Below are 17,575 nucleotides of genomic sequence, written 5' to 3' on the forward strand. Positions count from 1 at the left end.
TAAAAAATTCATTATCCTACTGTAACTTGTTTTTATTGACTGAAAAAAAAAAAAAAAGATGCATGATGTGAGAATTGTGAGTTAAGTTTTATTTGGAGCCAAATGAGGACTATATAGCCCAGAGACAGTTTCTCAGATAACTCTGAGAAAGTTTTTCAGGTAGCTCCGAGGAACTGCTCTAAGGAGGTCAGAGGGGAGGTCAGTATACACATGAGTTTAGTGAAGGGGACGCCTGCCATCAAGCATGCATTTTGGCAGAAGGTTGCTGCTAGTCACGAGGAGCAGCTGTCTCTGCTAGTGATGTTAGTGCTTTTCTAGATACGAAAGTGAGTCTGACATAAGCAGTTGGCCTCATAAAATCTTCTCCTAAAAAAATGTCTAACTCTCTGAGGGCCTGTTCTGCCAGTTTTACCTGGAGCACAGAGTGCCTCATTCCTGACCTTTGCCCTGAACTCCTTTCAGGATGTGTTAAAGGTCAGCAGAGGTCAGCAATGGCAGTGACTAGTGATCTAATCCTTGTAGAGCCAGATGGCGAGTGACAGTTTTTAGCTGGCATTCCTCATAAAATGGAAATTTGAAAGTCCATAGCTATAGAAATTGATTTTTAACTGTCAAATTGATTATTTAATATTTTCCCTAGCAGTAGTCTTCTAGTATGTTTATAGATTTTGCTCTGCCTAACTGCTAAATGGGCAGATTTGGTTGATATTTATTGTGTCTATTCATCTTTCAGCATGTGTTATGTTCTGGACTAGGCTGCAGTGTCATGCAAAGGGTTATTGCATTGGTTCATTGAGTCAAAACCGTGTAAATATTTGCCATTTAATCTTACAGACTTCTTTCTGCTGACTTTTTTTATTTTTTATTTTTTTTAAGGTTCCTTGTTCCAATTTCAAGTGTTATTTGCAATGACATAGCTGCTTACATTTTTGGGTTTTTTTTTGGAAGAACTCCTTTAATTAAGGTAATGGAAAAACACCACAAGCAAGCCCTTACCATAACCTAGATGATTAGCTACTGGAAAAAATTCCCAACAGTTAGGTGCTGTTACATGTTGCTGATTTCTCAGGCGCTTTGACTTTCCTTAGCTACCCTCAGCAGCCACAGTGTTGAGGGCAGAAGTCTGTATTTCCCAATGATTCCACCTGGGCTTTTCGTCAGCTGGTCTCTTGACTCCTCTGTCATTCATTCTCTTCCGTGAAGGCTCCTGTCATTTTCCTCTGGCTTCTTTCCCTTGGCTGTCACGTGTTGTTTTATTCTGCTCCCCAACATCCCTCTAAACAGGCCTGTCCTTGACTCTGCTTTCCTCTCAAGCCATCTCATTTGTCTCCTCCTTTACTGAGTTGGTTAAAGGTGCATAATGTACCAGCATCACATACTCATGTCCATTTGCAAGACTTTTATACTCAAATTCATTTAAAAAAAATCGAGGTTCTTCAATAAAAAACATCGATGAATAATGCAAGTGATAAGGAAAAGTGAAGCTCAGAGTCCAGAAAACACACATGAGGAAACCGTGTTGTTTTGTGTTAGATTTGGTTCCGTTGGCTTCCCAGGTGGCACCAGTGGTAAAGAACCCACCAGCCAATGCAGGAGACTTGAGAGACGAAGGTTCGATTCCTGGGTCGGGAAGATCCCCTGGAGGAGGGCTCGGCAACCCGCTCCAGCACTCTTGCCTGGAGAATCCAATGGACAGAGGAGCCTGGCAGGCTACAGTTTGTGGGGTCACAAAGAGTCGGACACGACTGAAGTGACTTAGCACAGTACAGTAGTCAATGGAGGCAAAGAAGGAAGTGAAGTAATTTTTAAGTTCCCATCTGGGGTTAAAAAAAAGAAATCAATTTCTCATATAAAGACAGGCCATTTTATAGAACTGGTTGCTTCAAAAAATAAACACTTTTCATGTTGGGGCCTTATAAAGGAATTACTTGGTTTATATATTGGGCCAGGTCTTTTGTGACATTCCCACAAATGCATTAAGTGGCTGTTTTGATGTTATGACATGAAGGCATTTTTGGAGGAACTGAGACAATTATTCGGATAGAAAACTTGTTTGTTCAGAGTGATGTGAGGATAGTTTATCATTCCCAGAATAGTGTATGGACTGCTTGTCCTTCAAAAACACCTTCTTTAAATTCTTCCCCACATAGGAGTCTGGTACATAGCATCAAGCTGAGCTGTAGGGACACTGGCCGGCAAAGTACATATTTTTAAAGTTTCTAAAGTTGCTCCAGCACAAGAGTGAGTGGTGAAGTAGTCAAGGCTTCTATACCAACTAAGAGCTTATTGACTCAAGAGCCCTCAGAGGCTGTAGAAGACTTACTGTCTGATTGTAAGCGTCAATTTCTAGTGAATTACCAGGCTGAATTAGTTGTATAATGCAGCCAGGTGTAATTAAGCAAGTTAACCCTGAAATCAATATGATAGGGTCAATTTAATTTGATAAGCTCTCTTTAATCAGCAGGCACTTTCGAATTTGAGTCAGCTGCTGTTTCATGACAACGATACTGAATTATCCTAAGAGGTAGTGTATACCAGTCGCTTACCTATGATGGAATTGTTGTCAGATTGGGCAAGAAAGGCTTTGTGCTTTGTAAACTTCAGGCTGAGACTTCATGTACTTTAGCATATTACCCATTTCTATGTCAGAATCTTCCCTCTGCTAATTTGTTTGGCTTCCGTCCTCGCTGATCCACTGAAAGGATTCTTACAGAGTCCACCAGAGTGCTTTCCTGATGATCAGAACCCTGTACCGAGTCCTTATTTTCCAGAGCATCTCAGCAGTTAGCACTGTCTACTCCTAAATCTTTTTCTCCTGCCCCTGCTTCACCAAGTTCAAGACTTTCCTCCACATTTCTCTCCCTGAATGCTCCAAGGACTAATAAACAATAATTGCAACCTGAAACAAATTGCAAAGATACACAAAATACCACAGTATCCTTAGAAGCACAATATATTTCTTCATAGAGAATGACATATTCTGACCAAAGGAAGGAGGATATGTGCCCACTTGTGGGGCTAATCTGCACCTGGGCTATGGAGTATTTGGCCATTTCAGAAAGAGGTCTGCTGTAAGCCTGGCGTTTGGGAATATGTGACGGTCCGGGGCTCTGTGGTGTCCATGTGTTGTTGTATGCATCCTACTTTTGATCAGTAGGCAATCAACACCGAGCATGTATACTTAGAAGGAATAGATCTCAGCCTTATTTCAAGAACTACATTATTCTGGGAGTTTATATAAGCATGAACATTATGGGACAATTGTTTCAGGATAGAGTTTATAGTCCTTTGAGTGATGAAAACAAATTGAGGCAATTTATAGAAACAGATATTCACAATATGTCAGATGTATGAGGGCCTAATATGTGTTAGACTCTCTAGAGAGATTCACACAAATAGGACACAATCATGGACTGAAGGAAAAAGCATTGCAAAGTCTTTTCAGTATGAGAAAAAGGAGAGGTGTACAGGGTATTATGGGAGTTCACTGAACATATGTATCTGTGTTTTCTGAGTGCAGTAACTCTTTTAAATTTTATTTAATATAAAAAATAAATATCTTTTTCAGTTGTCTCCTAAGAAGACCTGGGAAGGATTCATTGGTGGTTTCTTTTCCACAGTTATCTTTGGATTCATTGTGAGTTTTACTCGGATTTTTATTTTATATTTTGAGAAATGGTAGCAAGTTTATTAATCTATTCTAAACCTTAAGACATTAAACCAGAAAATGCTAATAATGTAGTAACTGAAGCCCACTCAACAGAATCCGCAGTCATACCTTGGAGATACTGTGGCTTCAGTTCCAGCCCACCACAGTAAAGCAAGTAGTGGGGTTAAAGTGAGTCACACGAATGTTTTGGCTTCCCAGTGTATATAAAAGTTACGTTTACATTTTACTGTTAGTCCTTTAAGTGTGGAATGGCATTATATCTTAAAGAACAACGTACATACCTTAATTTTAAAATACTTTGTAGCCCCCCTACCCCCAGCAAAAAGAAAAAAAAACCCTGCTAACTAACCATCATCTGAGCCTTCAGAAGTCATCGTCTCTTTGCTGGTGGAGAACCTTGCTCTGGTGTTGATGCTGCTGACTGAGCAGGATGGTGGTGGTTAAAGGCTGAGGGGGCTCTGGTAATCTCTTAAAATACGACAGCAATGAAGTACACCATGTTGGTTGTCTCTTCTTTCGTGACTGACTTCTCTGTAGCATGCAATGCTGATAGCATTTTGCCCTCGGCATAACTTCTTTCAGAATTGGAGTCAGTCTTCTCAAATCCTGCTGCTGCTTTATCAAACAAGTTTATGTCATAGTCTATAGCCTTTGTTGTCATTTCAACAGTCTTCGCAGCATCTTCACCAGGAATAGAGCTCATCTCAAGAAACCACTTTGTTTACTCATTCATCACAAGTGATTCCTCATCCATGGAAGTCGTATAAGGAGATTGCAGCAATTCCACCCTTATTCAGGCTCCACTTCTAATTGCAATTCTTTTCCTATTTTACCACATTTGTGGTTACTTCCTCTACTAAAGTCTTGCTGCTGGAAAAATGGTGCCATTAGGCTTGCTTGAGGCAGGGTTGCCATAAACCTTCAATTTGTTAAAAACACAAAACTTGGGAAGCACTGTAAAGCGAGTGCAATAGAGCGAGGTATGCCCGTATTCTCTAGCCCAGCAGCTCCCATCCTGGCCTGTGTCAGGATCACCTGGGGAGCTTCTCTAACATTCATGTCCCAGCCCTCTGCCAGCTCCGTTAACTCCCGCAGCTGATTCTCATACACAGGTAGGCTTGAGACCCTTTGTTGTATTCTGGTAGTTTCTAATAGCTGTGCAGCCTTTGGGGGACACAGATCCTGGGAAAGGTGGTGGCTCTAAGTAAAAGCAGAGACTGCAAATGATGTTGAAGACTTCTGCCTCCTTCACACTTGCCAGCTGCTTGACTTAATGGGCGTTTGTGGCTGTGAGCCCAGTTAACAGAAGAAGTTTGTTAAAAATAATTGATGTTCACTTTTAGCTGTGAATACGGATCTTGTTAATGTTTTTAAAAATAGTGTATAATTATGGAATTTAGGTTTTTTATTCAAAGGTGTCTTGTGAGAATCAAGAAAAGGTACAGAAAAATGGCTGGATATAAGATAAATATACCAAAAAATTACTGTCAGGAAGTTTAATTTCTAAGTCATGTCCCTTAACAGTTCTAGAATATATTCTGTAGCCAAATATAGGGTACTTACTAACAACATGGGGCTTTGAGAGGGAGCAAATGCACAAATAAATGGAAATGAGCCAGGCTGGATGGGAAAACCATCATAATTCCTTTGTTTATCAGTTTAGTTCATTCTCAGTGAAAATTCCAATAGAATTTTAAAAATTATTCCAGTGTTTATTTGGTAGAATGTTGATAATAATTGATAAATAGGATAATGGAAAGGGACCTGGTCCTATCCAATGTTTATACAGTATGAAGCAAGGATAACTGGAATATTATTAAGTTACATACTACTACAAGAATCTGGTATCATTAAAGACAATTTAGAAATTCTACAAGAACAGCCATATCACTGGATAGGACCAAGGATAGGACCAAAGAAAATAAAGAGCTATCCTATAAGAATGTAATGCATGACAAAATAATGAGGGAAATTATATATATATATATATTTAAATATATATAATATATATATTTAATAAGTAATTTTGAGGAAGCTGGTTATTTGGAAGCAAAATCACTATATATCCATTCCCATTATTATATTTGCACTTCTGTTAACCATTCTGGAGCAGTATAATGGTGTGAGTGTCTGTAAAAGAAAGGAAATGAACTAGCACTTTAAATTTATAACAGGATATTTTGCTTTTATATATCTTCTTCTGTGGCTGAGAACAGATAGCTTTAAAAATTGCAGTGATGCGTCCAGAGAAAGAATAATTTAGTAACCATTTTCTGGGTTTTTCACCTGTGCTGTTTTCTTAGCAATTTTGAATTACTGGTTATTTTTTATTGATGAAATTAATATAACCTTTATGTAAGAAACTTCAGCCCTGTACTGTCCCATATCTTTATAATTCTTAGCTTCTGTTGACATTAAGTATGTTCTTAAAAAAAAGTACAACCTTGCTATAATGCTTGTCTATATGCTTGTCTAAATGCTCAAATCAATTTTTTATCTTTTTCCCCTTCCCCCTTATTGTCATACTGAGATTATGATAACACTGATTTTCAAGAATTTTTGGTTTCCTGATGGCTTTTCAAAGTCTTTTATTATGTCACTTATGATCATTTAACTTTAAATATACACGGCAGAATGAGAATGCAAGGAAAACTTGGCATTCTGTTTCTGGCCTTTCTGACTCATGATATATATATCCATTAAAATTTTAGTATATGCATATTTCTGTTTCATTGAATGTTTTATGAACGCTTGCTTTGTCATTTAGGCTGCTTACCTGTTATCCAAATACCAGTACTTTGTCTGCCCAGTGGAATACCGAAGTGATGTAAACTCCTTCGTTACAGAGTGTGAACCCTCAGAACTTTTTCAGCTTCAGAGTTACTCACTTCCTCCCTTTCTGAAGGCAGTGTTGAGACAGGTAAGATGAACGTGGGAGGGATCCTCCCTCCCGAAGGTTAAGCTTCCTTTAAAAGTAAAATTAAGATTTTCACAAGAAATCAATTTCTACAGAATTGTTAGCTATAGAATACAAAAGCGGTTTCACTGACTGCTTGGCATCAATCGTATATCCTATTCCCTTGGGGTTTCCCCTTCTTGAACATACAATGAATATTGCTATCACAAACTAATTATCTGTTAGAAACTTATTTGGCTAATGGTTTGAATACTGGTGGTAATTTATTTTGTATTTGTCTTAGAAACATTTTTCAGCATCTTTTAGATTTCTACAAAGCAGTGATGAGTTATAATGAGTTTTATGTGTAACTGGTATAAATTGACTCAGTTTAAAACTTTTTTTTGTGGTGCCTCATGGCTTGCTAGATCTTAACTCTCTGACCAGGAATTGAACCCAGGCCCCAGTAGGGAAAACACTAAGTCCTAACCACTGGACCACCTGTTTCAGGGATTCTTTGAAGCATTTAATTGTTAAGTGAAGTTAATTTTTGAGAAAAAAAAGGTTAACCAACAAATTATTTCTCTACTTGAATGCTAGATACAGTGATTCTAAGAATTTTTTCAATGTTCAAGCCATCTGTTATCTGCTAGAGAATGCTCTGATTCTGTCAGTCTTTGATTGGGATGAGCCCATTGCTTAAGAGAACATATCCAAAGATTGGAGTTCTTAGTGATCTTTTGTAAATCACACCCATGATGCACTTTCTCAAATGTGTAATTTCAGTTTATTTAAAGTGGAATAAGAACTAAGAATTTACGAAATTTGACTGTAGAATTCTTCTCGATTTTTATGATTTCTTCTCCACATCTTTTATAATTGTCTTCCTGATGCTCATTTTGGCAGTCTTTTTAAGCATTTTACTTTCAGGTGTTTCCACAGCATTTAACTTAATTTTAAAAGAAGGATCAACTTTCCCCTCATTTTGTTATATAAAACTAAAGTTAAATAAAATGCACAATCAAAATATATATTATATGATTACAGAAACAACTGTAAAAGACGGTTTCAGAGATTAATTGATTTTTGGTAATCCTGCAACCCAAGTGATGTATAAATCTCTAGACAGATTAGAAAGCAGCCTGTTGGATTTTAGTACACCAGGTGCTTTCAGTGTGCTTACAGAGGGAACGGGCCGTGTAGGCTGAATAAACAAAGGATAGTATGAGCTTACAACATTTATTTTTTTCCTGTGATCTTGATAATTTGTGAAATTAATAAAACTATGGCATATGCTCTTGACTTACTGTTTATATCACGGTTCTTAGTTTAGGTGGCATGCTCAAATACATTTCTCACGCAGTTAGCTCCAATCCCTCTCCTTTTTTTATCTTTTAACCTCTTTAGGAATCAGTGAGCATGTACCCTTTCCAGATACACAGCATTGCTCTTTCCACGTTTGCATCTTTGATTGGTCCATTCGGAGGCTTCTTTGCCAGCGGATTCAAAAGAGCTTTCAAAATCAAGGTGTGTGTTTAGATTCTTTGTTAGAGTGTTATAGAATATAATTAGAGAATGTGAGAGGGTTGGAATTTGGTTCTCTTTTGGCCTCCACATTAAGCCCCTGGGCAAAAACGTTTCCACCCTCTGTGTGTCAGCCTCACAGAGTCCCTTCTTTCTTGTTAGGTTTTGGTCGTGCCGTGCCAATGCATCTTAAAGTTTCACGTCACCCTCTCTTCTTGAAATGGCACGTGTCACTTAATGTTGGGACAGACACAGAATCTTGGTCCTTCAGGTGTTCATCCAGGAATCTGGCCATGAATTGTGTTGAGTGCAGTGTCCGGTCACCGTCTCATATGAAGGGACGTGCAGGAGAATCCTGGGATCTGTGTCTGGATTCTCCAGATCAAGGGGCAGCAGACTCTTTCTGTAAAGGCCAAGCCATATGTTAATAGTAGTGCTGTTCCAAACTGCTCAGCTCCGAATTCTTCCATAGTGAGAGAGCTCCATGGACAAAATGTCAATGAATGGGTGTGGCTGTGGTTTAATAAAACTTTACTTACAGGAAACAGGCAGCGGGCTGGATTTGGTCTGTGGGACATAGTCTGCTGGTCCCTGTTCCAGATACTTAAAATCAGCCCTGTGTTTTAAGTTAGAATCTCATAAAGTGAAATAATGGCCTCTTATCTCAGCTTTCCTCACGTGGCTTCACTAAGACTGACTGTTGTGCCTTTGGGAGTTAGAGTGGCTTCTGAAGGTGGGGCAGTCAGGGCAGGCTTCTCTGAGGAGGTGATGTTTGAGCAGGGATCTGGGGAAAGGATGACAAGTCCTACAGAGAAATTGAAGGAAGGGAGTTCCAGTGAAAGCGCTGGAGCAGAGGAGCCCTCACAGAGGGGAAAATGAAGAAGAAGAGCATGGCCACGGTAGAGAGTAGATCAGGCTACAGAGTGGATGGGGCCAGATCCCAGGGAAATAAGTACCTGAACTCAGAGCACTTCCAATGGGGGACATCCTACCTTAGGTGCATATAATATACAGAAATGTGCAAGATGTTGTCTGCACTGATGCTCACCACCTACTTGGGGAGATTATTTATACCCACAAAGGACCACAGCAGTAGCTGTGCAAGACAAGAGGCCTGAAAAGTCTGCAAACAGTAGAGCAGGGTTGAGTCACCACGGCTCTCCTGTGCTTCGGTCAGCAGGGGAGAGATGGAAGGAAATGTGTTGGCAAAAATTAACCCAAGAATTTTTCGATCATTTTTTCAAAGAGAGAAATGTTATGTTTAGAATGGTATTTTCATGTATTTATTCATTGGATTGCCACTCCAGTATTCTTGCCTGGAAAATCCCATGAACAGAGGAGCCTAGCAGGCTGTGTCCATGGGGTTGCAGAGAATTGTACATGACTGAAGTGACTTAGCACGCACGCATAATTGCTTTACAATGTTATGTTAGTTTCCGCTGTGCAACAACGTGAATCTACTCTCTGTATACATATTTTCCCTCCCTCTTGAGCTTCCATCCAGCCACCCCCACCCCCACAATCCTACCCCTTAAGGTCATCACAGAGGATAAACTGAGTTCCCTGTGGTATATACAGCAGCTTCCCACTAGCTATTTTATTTGCTTTAATGGTCTCCAGTCCAAGGTTTCTTGTTGAATGATGAGATTTCTTTTTATGTCTGAAATGAAGGTATAATTGCTGTTACATTTTAGAGGTTTTTCAGGTTGCCTGAGTAAATGAGAAGAGCACTTGGTCATTTCCGTTCCCTGGGCACTGACACGTTTCCATTTCCTGGATAGATCTGTTCAAGGTCAACTTGGCAGAGGCTGATTAACCAGTCCCTCCATTTGGCCATTTAATGGACTAACATGTCCCAAATGAAGTAGCTGTTTTGATTTTCTTTTTTACCCCAATACTTTAAAAAAAGAAGAAGAAATATTCGTCACAGTAGTAAAATATTTATTTCAGCATAAGAACTATTAGGATAAACATGAGCTAGAACCAGTTGTGCATCTGTCGACAACACTAAAATAGCACCCTCCCAGTAGCTGCTGATAAAACAAGAGCAGGATATATGATTAGTATTAGCTGATAGCGGTTTTTGTTTCGAAAAAATTTTACTAACTGAAAAAAGTTAGTACTAGATTGAATGAATATTTAAATAGTGTTATTTGAAAGCTTTGGCTTGGGACTTCCGTGGCCGCCCAATGGTTAAGACCCCCCTGCTTCCACTGCAGCGGGTGTGGGTTGGATCCCTAAAAAGGAAACAACAACATAGAAAGCTGTGGGTCAGTTCAGTAATCACTCTAGCGTGATTCTAACATATTCCAAAGATATGGTTTAAATCTGTTGGATAGGTTCTAATAAGTTTGTGTTTGTGTGTGCTTAGACGTTCGGTAGAGTCTGACTCTTTGCGACCCCATGCCTGCCAGGTTCCTTTCTCTGTGGGGATTCTCCAAGGAAGGATACTTGCAGTGGGTTGCCATGCTCTCCTCCAGGAGATCTTCCCAACTCAAGGATCAAACCAAAGTCTCCTGCATTATGGGTGGATTCTTTACCGTCTGAGCCGCAAGGGAAGCCCTTATATTTAATAGGAAAATCCAATACTAAAGTATTTTCTTTGAAGTCCATGATGTCAAGGAGACATTTACAGATAGAAATTTTATAGCAGGTGATTTTTGAGAATTTACTAATATGTTTGTTGTTGTTGTTGTTGTTTTCTGAAGGATTTTGCAAACACCATTCCTGGACATGGCGGGATAATGGACAGATTTGATTGTCAGTATTTGATGGCAACTTTCGTGCATGTGTACATCACAAGTTTCATAAGGTACTTTTAGATTTTTAAAAAATGTTTTATTAGATGATTTCTTTGAGTGTTCATTTCCATAGGCATTAATTTGAATTAGCTACTTTTTTGTCATTGGTATTCCATAATAGTGAAAGGAATGGTGGCCCCTGGAACCGTGTCACACTGTTGCCTTGGGCTGTATGATTAAAGTATAATTATTTTTCTTAGATTTGAACAGCTTAAAAAATAGTATATGTCATAGTCTAATAGGACTGAGTTAACCTTCAGTCAGCATGGATGCATGGTACTGGGTTTGGAACAGGAGGAGATTTCATTTCTCAACTGTGGACACTGTGGTAGTGGTCAACACTGAGGGTTAAAAAGGACGGACATACTTCATCCAGCCCACTAGTTACTGCTGGAGTATCTGTTATGTGTTGGGGCATGTTCTCGGCACGGATATAGCAGAGGACAAAACAAACCAGTGCCCGTCTTCAACTTATTTTCTCGTGGGGGAGTTGGAGGGAGGAGGGGCAGGAGTGGACAACAAAGAGAGCTTGTTCGGTGGTTGTGAGAACCATGGAGGAAAATGAAGCAGCCTAAGGGGTTTATGGATGTGCACGTGTGTTGAGGGTGGGAGTGGAGAGGTGAGGCAGGGTGACTGGAGAGTGTTGCTATTTTATATGGGTGCTTTATTCTCATCATTAAACTTTAATGTTTTGGATCTGCCCTAAAATGCCAGTCTGGCATGTGAAGGCTAACCACATCAACCACATGATAACTTTTTAAAATCATGGTCTCTACTGGTGTCTGAGCCTAGAAAACCTGTAGGTTTGAATATTCCTAAACCTAGGAAATCTGTTATTTGGAGGAAAACTCACATTTATAGCCCCTAAATATGCATTGTAAATCTATACCCATAGTAGTGTGAGCATTTTTGTATTAACCTTTATTTTCCTTGAGCAGTTTTGTTAGGAGTTTATTTCATTAATCTTTTCAAAGAGTCAGATTCTGACTTGAACTTTCGCTGTTGGGTGTTTGTTTCCCATTTCATGATGTCGACTCTCACCTTTCCTTCATCTTTTAAAAAAAATTTTATTGGTGTACAGTTGCTTAACAGTGTTGTTAGTTTCAGGTATACAGCAAAGTGAATCAGTTATACACTTATTCATACGCTTTCAGATTCGTTCCCTGTATAGTTTATTATAGAATATTGAGTAGAGTGCCCTATGTTATAGAGTAGGTCCTAGTTAGTTATCTATTTTATATGTAGTAGTGTGTGCATGTTAATCCCACACTCCTAATTTATCCCCTGCCTCCAGCATTTCCCTTCTGGTAAACATAAGTTTGTTTTCAAAATCTGTGAGTGTTTCTGTTTTGTAAATAAGTCCATTTGTATCGTTTTTTAAAATTAGATTTCCCATATGAGTAATACCATGGTATTTGACTGACTGCACGTAGTGTGATAATCTCTAGCCATCTGTGTTGTTGCAGATGGCATTATTTTCTGTTTTATGACTAATATTCCATTGTATATCTGCACCACATCTTCTTTATCCATTCCTCTTTTGATGGACATTTGTAAATAGTGCTGCAGTGAACATTGGGGGTGCATGTATCTTTCTGAATTACGGTTTTCTCTGGATATATACCCAGGAGTAGGATTGCTGGATCATATGGTAGCTCTATTTTTAGTTTTTTAAAGACTCTCCATCCTATTCTCCATAGTGGTTGTACCAATTTACATTCCCACCAACACTCTCTCCAGTATTTATTGTTCGTAGATTTTTTGGTGATGGGCTTTCTGACAGGTGTGGTATGATACCTTATTGTAGTTTTGATTTGCATTTCTCAGATAATTAGTGATGTTAAGCATCTTTTCATATGCTTTTTGGCCATCTGTATGTCTTCTTTGAAGAAAGAACTGTTTAGATCTTCTGCCCATTTTTTGATTGGGTTGTTTCTCTTTTTTTTGGACCTAGAGCTGCATGAGCTGTTTCTTTATTTTGGAGATTAGTCCCTTGTCAGTCGCTTTGTTTGCAAATGTTTTCTCCCGTTCTGTGGTTGTCTTTTTGTTTTGTTTGTGGTTTACTTTGCTGTGCAAAAGCTTTTAAGCATAATTAGGTCCCATTTGCTTATTTTTGTTTCTATTTTCAATAGTCTAGGAGGGGGATCCAAAAAGATCTTGCTGCAGTTTTATGTCAAAGACTGTTCTGCCTATGTTTTCCTGTAAGAGTTGTATGGTGTCTAGCCTTACATTTAGGTCTTTGATCCATTTGAGTTTATTTGTGTGTGTGTGTGTGTTAGGGAATGTTCTAATTTCATTCTTTTACATGTAGTTGTCCAGTTTTCCCAGCACCACTTATTGAAGAGACTGTCTTTTCTACGTTGTATATTCTTGCCTCCTTTGTGATAGATTGGGTGCCCATAGGTGCATGGGTTTATTTCTGGGTTTTCTATCAGTTCCATTTCTGTTTTTGTGTTCTTTATCTTCCTTAAGTTTCAATTTTCTGTTCCTTTTCCAGCTTCTTGAGATAAAGCTTAGGTTACTGATTTTCAGCTTTCTTGTCTAATATATTCATCTAACACTATATATTTCTTAATAACTACTGCTTTTTGAGTGCTCTTTTTTTAATACTCTTTAAGTACTGTCATCCCACATTTGTATTTTCATTATTCAGCTACAAATATTTTTTGATCTCCAGTATTATATCTTCTTTGACATGGGATTATTTACAAGTTCATTGATTCACCTTCAAAGAAATGGAGACTTTCTCATTCTCCTTTATTGATTTTTGCTTTAATTCTATGACCAGAAAACATACTGTTATTTCAGTATTTAATATTTATTGAGACTTGCTTTGTGCTCAAGCCTATGGTCTACTCAGATATACATTCCATGTGTACATGAGACAAGTGCTGTAAGTCCACTGGGGGGAGTTTAGCTAAATCTTCTGTACTGATTTTTTGGTTTGGTTTTCCATCTGCTTGCTCTGTCAGTTATGAAGAGAGCTTTGTCAGAATCTTCCAGTTTCTGCTTTATAGATATTGAAGTTGTGTTAGTTGTATACACAGTGTATACACTGTTGAATCACTCCTAATGTCATATAATATTCATCTTTATATACTACCTGTTTAAAGCTTATGTTGTTGAATATAAGTATAGCTACATCAGCCTACTTTTGATTAATGTTTGCATAGTATTTCTTCGTCTATCCTTTTCTATCTTGTGTGCCTTTTCCCTTATATTTAAAGTGTGTTTTTCTTCTCACAAGTGCATAGCTGGGTTCTGTTTGTTTTTGTAACCCAGCTGACAGTCTTTGTCTTTTTGATTGGGGCGTTTAATCCATTTGCATATGACTCATTCACTGGTCCATTTGCGTGTCAGTGATCGGTGCTTAAACCCTTGGGGCGCTTTCTTTCCTGAGGATGGTAGCTTTTAGAGCGCTAACTCACACTTGCCTGCTTTTGATCTGCTGCTCTCTCAGTAGGAAAAAGTCAGGCTGAGCCTTGTTGTCCTCCATTTGAAAGTAGATATTTAGAGGATTAGAAATACAGTGCTAGAGCCAATGTGCAGCTAGCTGGGAGCACCTGAGGACAATTGTGCATTTAGCTGAACTTGCTAGAATAGCCTTCCCTTTCTCTGTGGGGCCTTACTCTGGGTTTATGTTATTAAGTTGCTGAGTCTTTTGAAGAAATATAAGACAAGCTGTGTCTTGACGTGAGTAGGCTACGGTTGTGGAAGACTTAGGGTTTCAGGGTTTTGGGAAATGATTTGAGCCACGTGCACAAAGGTGTGACCTATGAGACAGCTAATTCATGCTATTGTGCAGTTTTTTGAATCAAAGGTTTTCTCTGTGATATCCCCCTACAGCAAACATTTCTTGGTTGCTGGGTTTTCTACTTCTTATAATTCCATCTGAACTGAAGTTGTTTAGTCACAAAGTCATGTCCGACTCTTTTGGGACTCCATGGACTGTATGTAGCCCACCAGGCTCCTTGGTCCATGCAATTCTCCAGGCAAGAGTACTAGAGTGGGTTGTCATTTCCTTCTGCAGGGGATCTTCCTGACCCAAGGATGAAACCTGAGTCTCCTGCATTGGTAGGTGGGTCCTTTACCACTGAGCCACCAGAGAATCCCTTGAACTGAAGAGCCCTTATCATAAGTCATAAATTTAATTACCCACGTAAATGTCTTTCTCAGAATTCTGTGCCATTCTCCATCTATTACTTGTGTCTTGCTTCTTTTTCCCATTGGATTTCCTGAAAAGTAAACCTACTCTGCTTTTCCTGTTCAAGTGAATTGTAGGAATTGCAAAGAATAGTACATATGCATTACGGTCTGAATGAGGTGCATTCTGAAATTGGACAAAATAGCACTTTAGCAGAAAGTGATCTGTAGCTTACAAATGGATTGAGTGCTAGTCCAAAAGGTAGGAAATTGCACTCCCCTGCCTGTCACAGTGTCTCAGGATAGAAGAGTGTGAAGTCCTGGTTGGGACCTTTTCTGACTCAGAGTGCACCAGGGGAGGGTGCAGAGAGAAGGGCCAGTGTAGGGATGCTGGAGAAGCCTAGGGAGAGGCCCCTGCCTGGTACCTGGTGGAGAGCAGTCACAGCCCAGTGGATACTTAACGCTGCCTGGGCTTATTTCCTGCCCAGTGGGAATGGGACTGCTGGGTAAGGTGGATAAGGCAGGCAGGGTTCTCCAGCTCCCTGTCCTCCTTTCAGCTAAAGCAAGGTGGGTGCGAATGTGTGTGTTCAGTTGTGTCTGACTCTTTATGACCCCATGGACAGTAGCCTGCCAGGCTCCTCTGTCCATGAAATTTTCCAGGTAAGAATACTCCAGTGGGTTGCCATTTCCTACTCCAGGGCACCTTTGCAACCCAGTGATCGAACTGGAGTCTCTAGCATATCCTGCATTGGCAGGCAGATTCTTTACCACTGGCACCACAGCTGGAGCAGAGCCCCTTTTATTTCGTTCCTGTTGTTGGGGTTTACCCAAGACCTTTTTTGAACAAAGGCTGTTGTTCCCACTGCAGATCCCAGGTGGCGGCTTCAGTGCAGGCTCAGCACTTTGTGTATTCTTTCAAAACACCTTCCTTGTCTGATGTTTCTTTGAAGCAAAAGTATTTATGTTTTCATGTTCTCTTCTAGTTTATCTTCATCTACCAGGAACTGTGCTCCTTTTCTTACAGAATGGTTTTTGTGTCTTGTCCAATCTCAGGTTTTGTTACCAACCTTCACTTCTCACTCAGGTTGCCCTTTTGAGAAGTTTTGTGGAATGCGTGGATCTGCACTCCATCGGTGCCTCGTGTTGACCCTGTCTTCTGTGTTTGTGCGTTTCTCTCATATCTATACTCCACGCCTCTCAGTGGAGAGTTCTAGGTTTTTTTTCCCCCCCGTGACACTAACATTAAAGTGAGCTCTGAGTAAGAGCTGTTTCAGTTAAGAGTGGTCCTTTGCACTTAAATGCATGACTTATTTTATCTTTTAAAAATACTTCTCTGTGGTGTTGGGTCTTTGTCGCTGTGTGCGGGCTTTCTCTAGTTGTGGTGTGTGGCTTCTGATTGCGGTGTCTTGTTGCAGAGCACAGGCTCTAGCGTGCACAGGCTCAGTAGCTGTGGTGCACAGCTTTCACCTGCTCCTTGCCATGTGCAATCTTCCCAGACCAGGGGTCGAACCCATGTCCCCTGCATTGGCAGGCGGATCTCTATCCATTGTACCACCAAAAGGGAAAGTGTTGGTCACTCAGTTGTGTCTGACTCTTTGCGACCCCATGGACTGTAGCGTGCCAGGCTCCTCTGTCCATAGAATCTGGAATAATGATGTGGGGAGCCATTCCCTTCTCCAGAGGATCTTTCTGACCCACGGATCAAACCCAGGTCTCCTGCATTGTAGGCAGATTCTTTACTGTCTGAGCCCCTATTGTGCCACCAGGGAAGTCCTGAAGGCATGGTTTATTTTAAATACAAGTCTATGCTGCCTTCAGCTCTCTCAAAATAGTGTGAACTTTGTCTTTTCTGCTGTTTCCAGGGGTCCAAATCCCAGCAAAGTGCTGCAGCAGCTGTTGGTGCTTCAACCAGAACAGCAGTTAAATATCTATAAAACGTTGAAGACTCATCTCATTGAGAAGGGAATACTACAGCCCACCTTGAAGGTATAATTGGAGCCGGAGAGGGATGGACCAACAATAAAGAATTCTACAGGAAAGCACTGACAGATGACATTTTTGTAATTGTACAGAGAAACAGTTGAAAATGCAATGGATTGAAGTTTTGCAGACATGAATATTTCCTCTCTGAAGTTACTGTGAATATTTAACATTTTCTTGATCTAAGTTATGAAATAAGTAGCAAATGGAGGGCAAAATGTCTTATACTTTTCTAAAGTGTATTTTCTGATGTTAACTTCCTTCCCATTACTTGCTAAGTTTCGTCACTTAAAAGACTTGTATTTTAAAGAGTCACACACTATGAAATGAGTACATTGAGGATGTCTTGCGGTTGCACCTGGCGGTGTGCCCTTTTCACAAATATTTGCCTTTGTAGTCGGAGCCGTTCTTCATTTTCAGCAAAACATTTTATGTAAGGCACAATAGGAAGCTAGTTCTCCTCCACTTCCTCCTCTTTCAGTCTGAAGTATTTTCTGAAGGGCTGACTTGGATCCAAAAAAAGAATAACTGTCCACTTTTCAAAGAAGTAATTATTTGCCA

At 39.8% G+C, this 17,575-nt stretch overlaps 1 protein-coding gene across 1 annotated transcript in view; it reads left to right on the top strand.

Annotated features, from left to right (window-relative positions):
- LOC128071412 (phosphatidate cytidylyltransferase 1) overlaps nucleotides 1-17,026 on the top strand; it is a gene marked incomplete at its 5' end in the record, with an annotated part of 36,105 nt that extends 19,079 nt beyond the window's left edge. The window contains 6 exons of the mRNA XM_052664284.1: nucleotides 877-964; nucleotides 3,569-3,637; nucleotides 6,438-6,590; nucleotides 7,974-8,093; nucleotides 10,799-10,902; nucleotides 16,897-17,026. Coding sequence (XP_052520244.1) covers nucleotides 877-964; nucleotides 3,569-3,637; nucleotides 6,438-6,590; nucleotides 7,974-8,093; nucleotides 10,799-10,902; nucleotides 16,897-17,026 — 664 coding nt within the window. The remainder of the gene's footprint in view (nucleotides 1-876; nucleotides 965-3,568; nucleotides 3,638-6,437; nucleotides 6,591-7,973; nucleotides 8,094-10,798; nucleotides 10,903-16,896) is intronic.
- Between the last annotated feature and the right edge of the window lie 549 nt (nucleotides 17,027-17,575).

The sequence above is a fragment of the Budorcas taxicolor genome, unplaced genomic scaffold (genome assembly GCF_023091745.1).
Source record: "Budorcas taxicolor isolate Tak-1 unplaced genomic scaffold, Takin1.1 scaffold509, whole genome shotgun sequence".
Lineage (NCBI taxonomy): Eukaryota > Metazoa > Chordata > Mammalia > Artiodactyla > Bovidae > Budorcas > Budorcas taxicolor.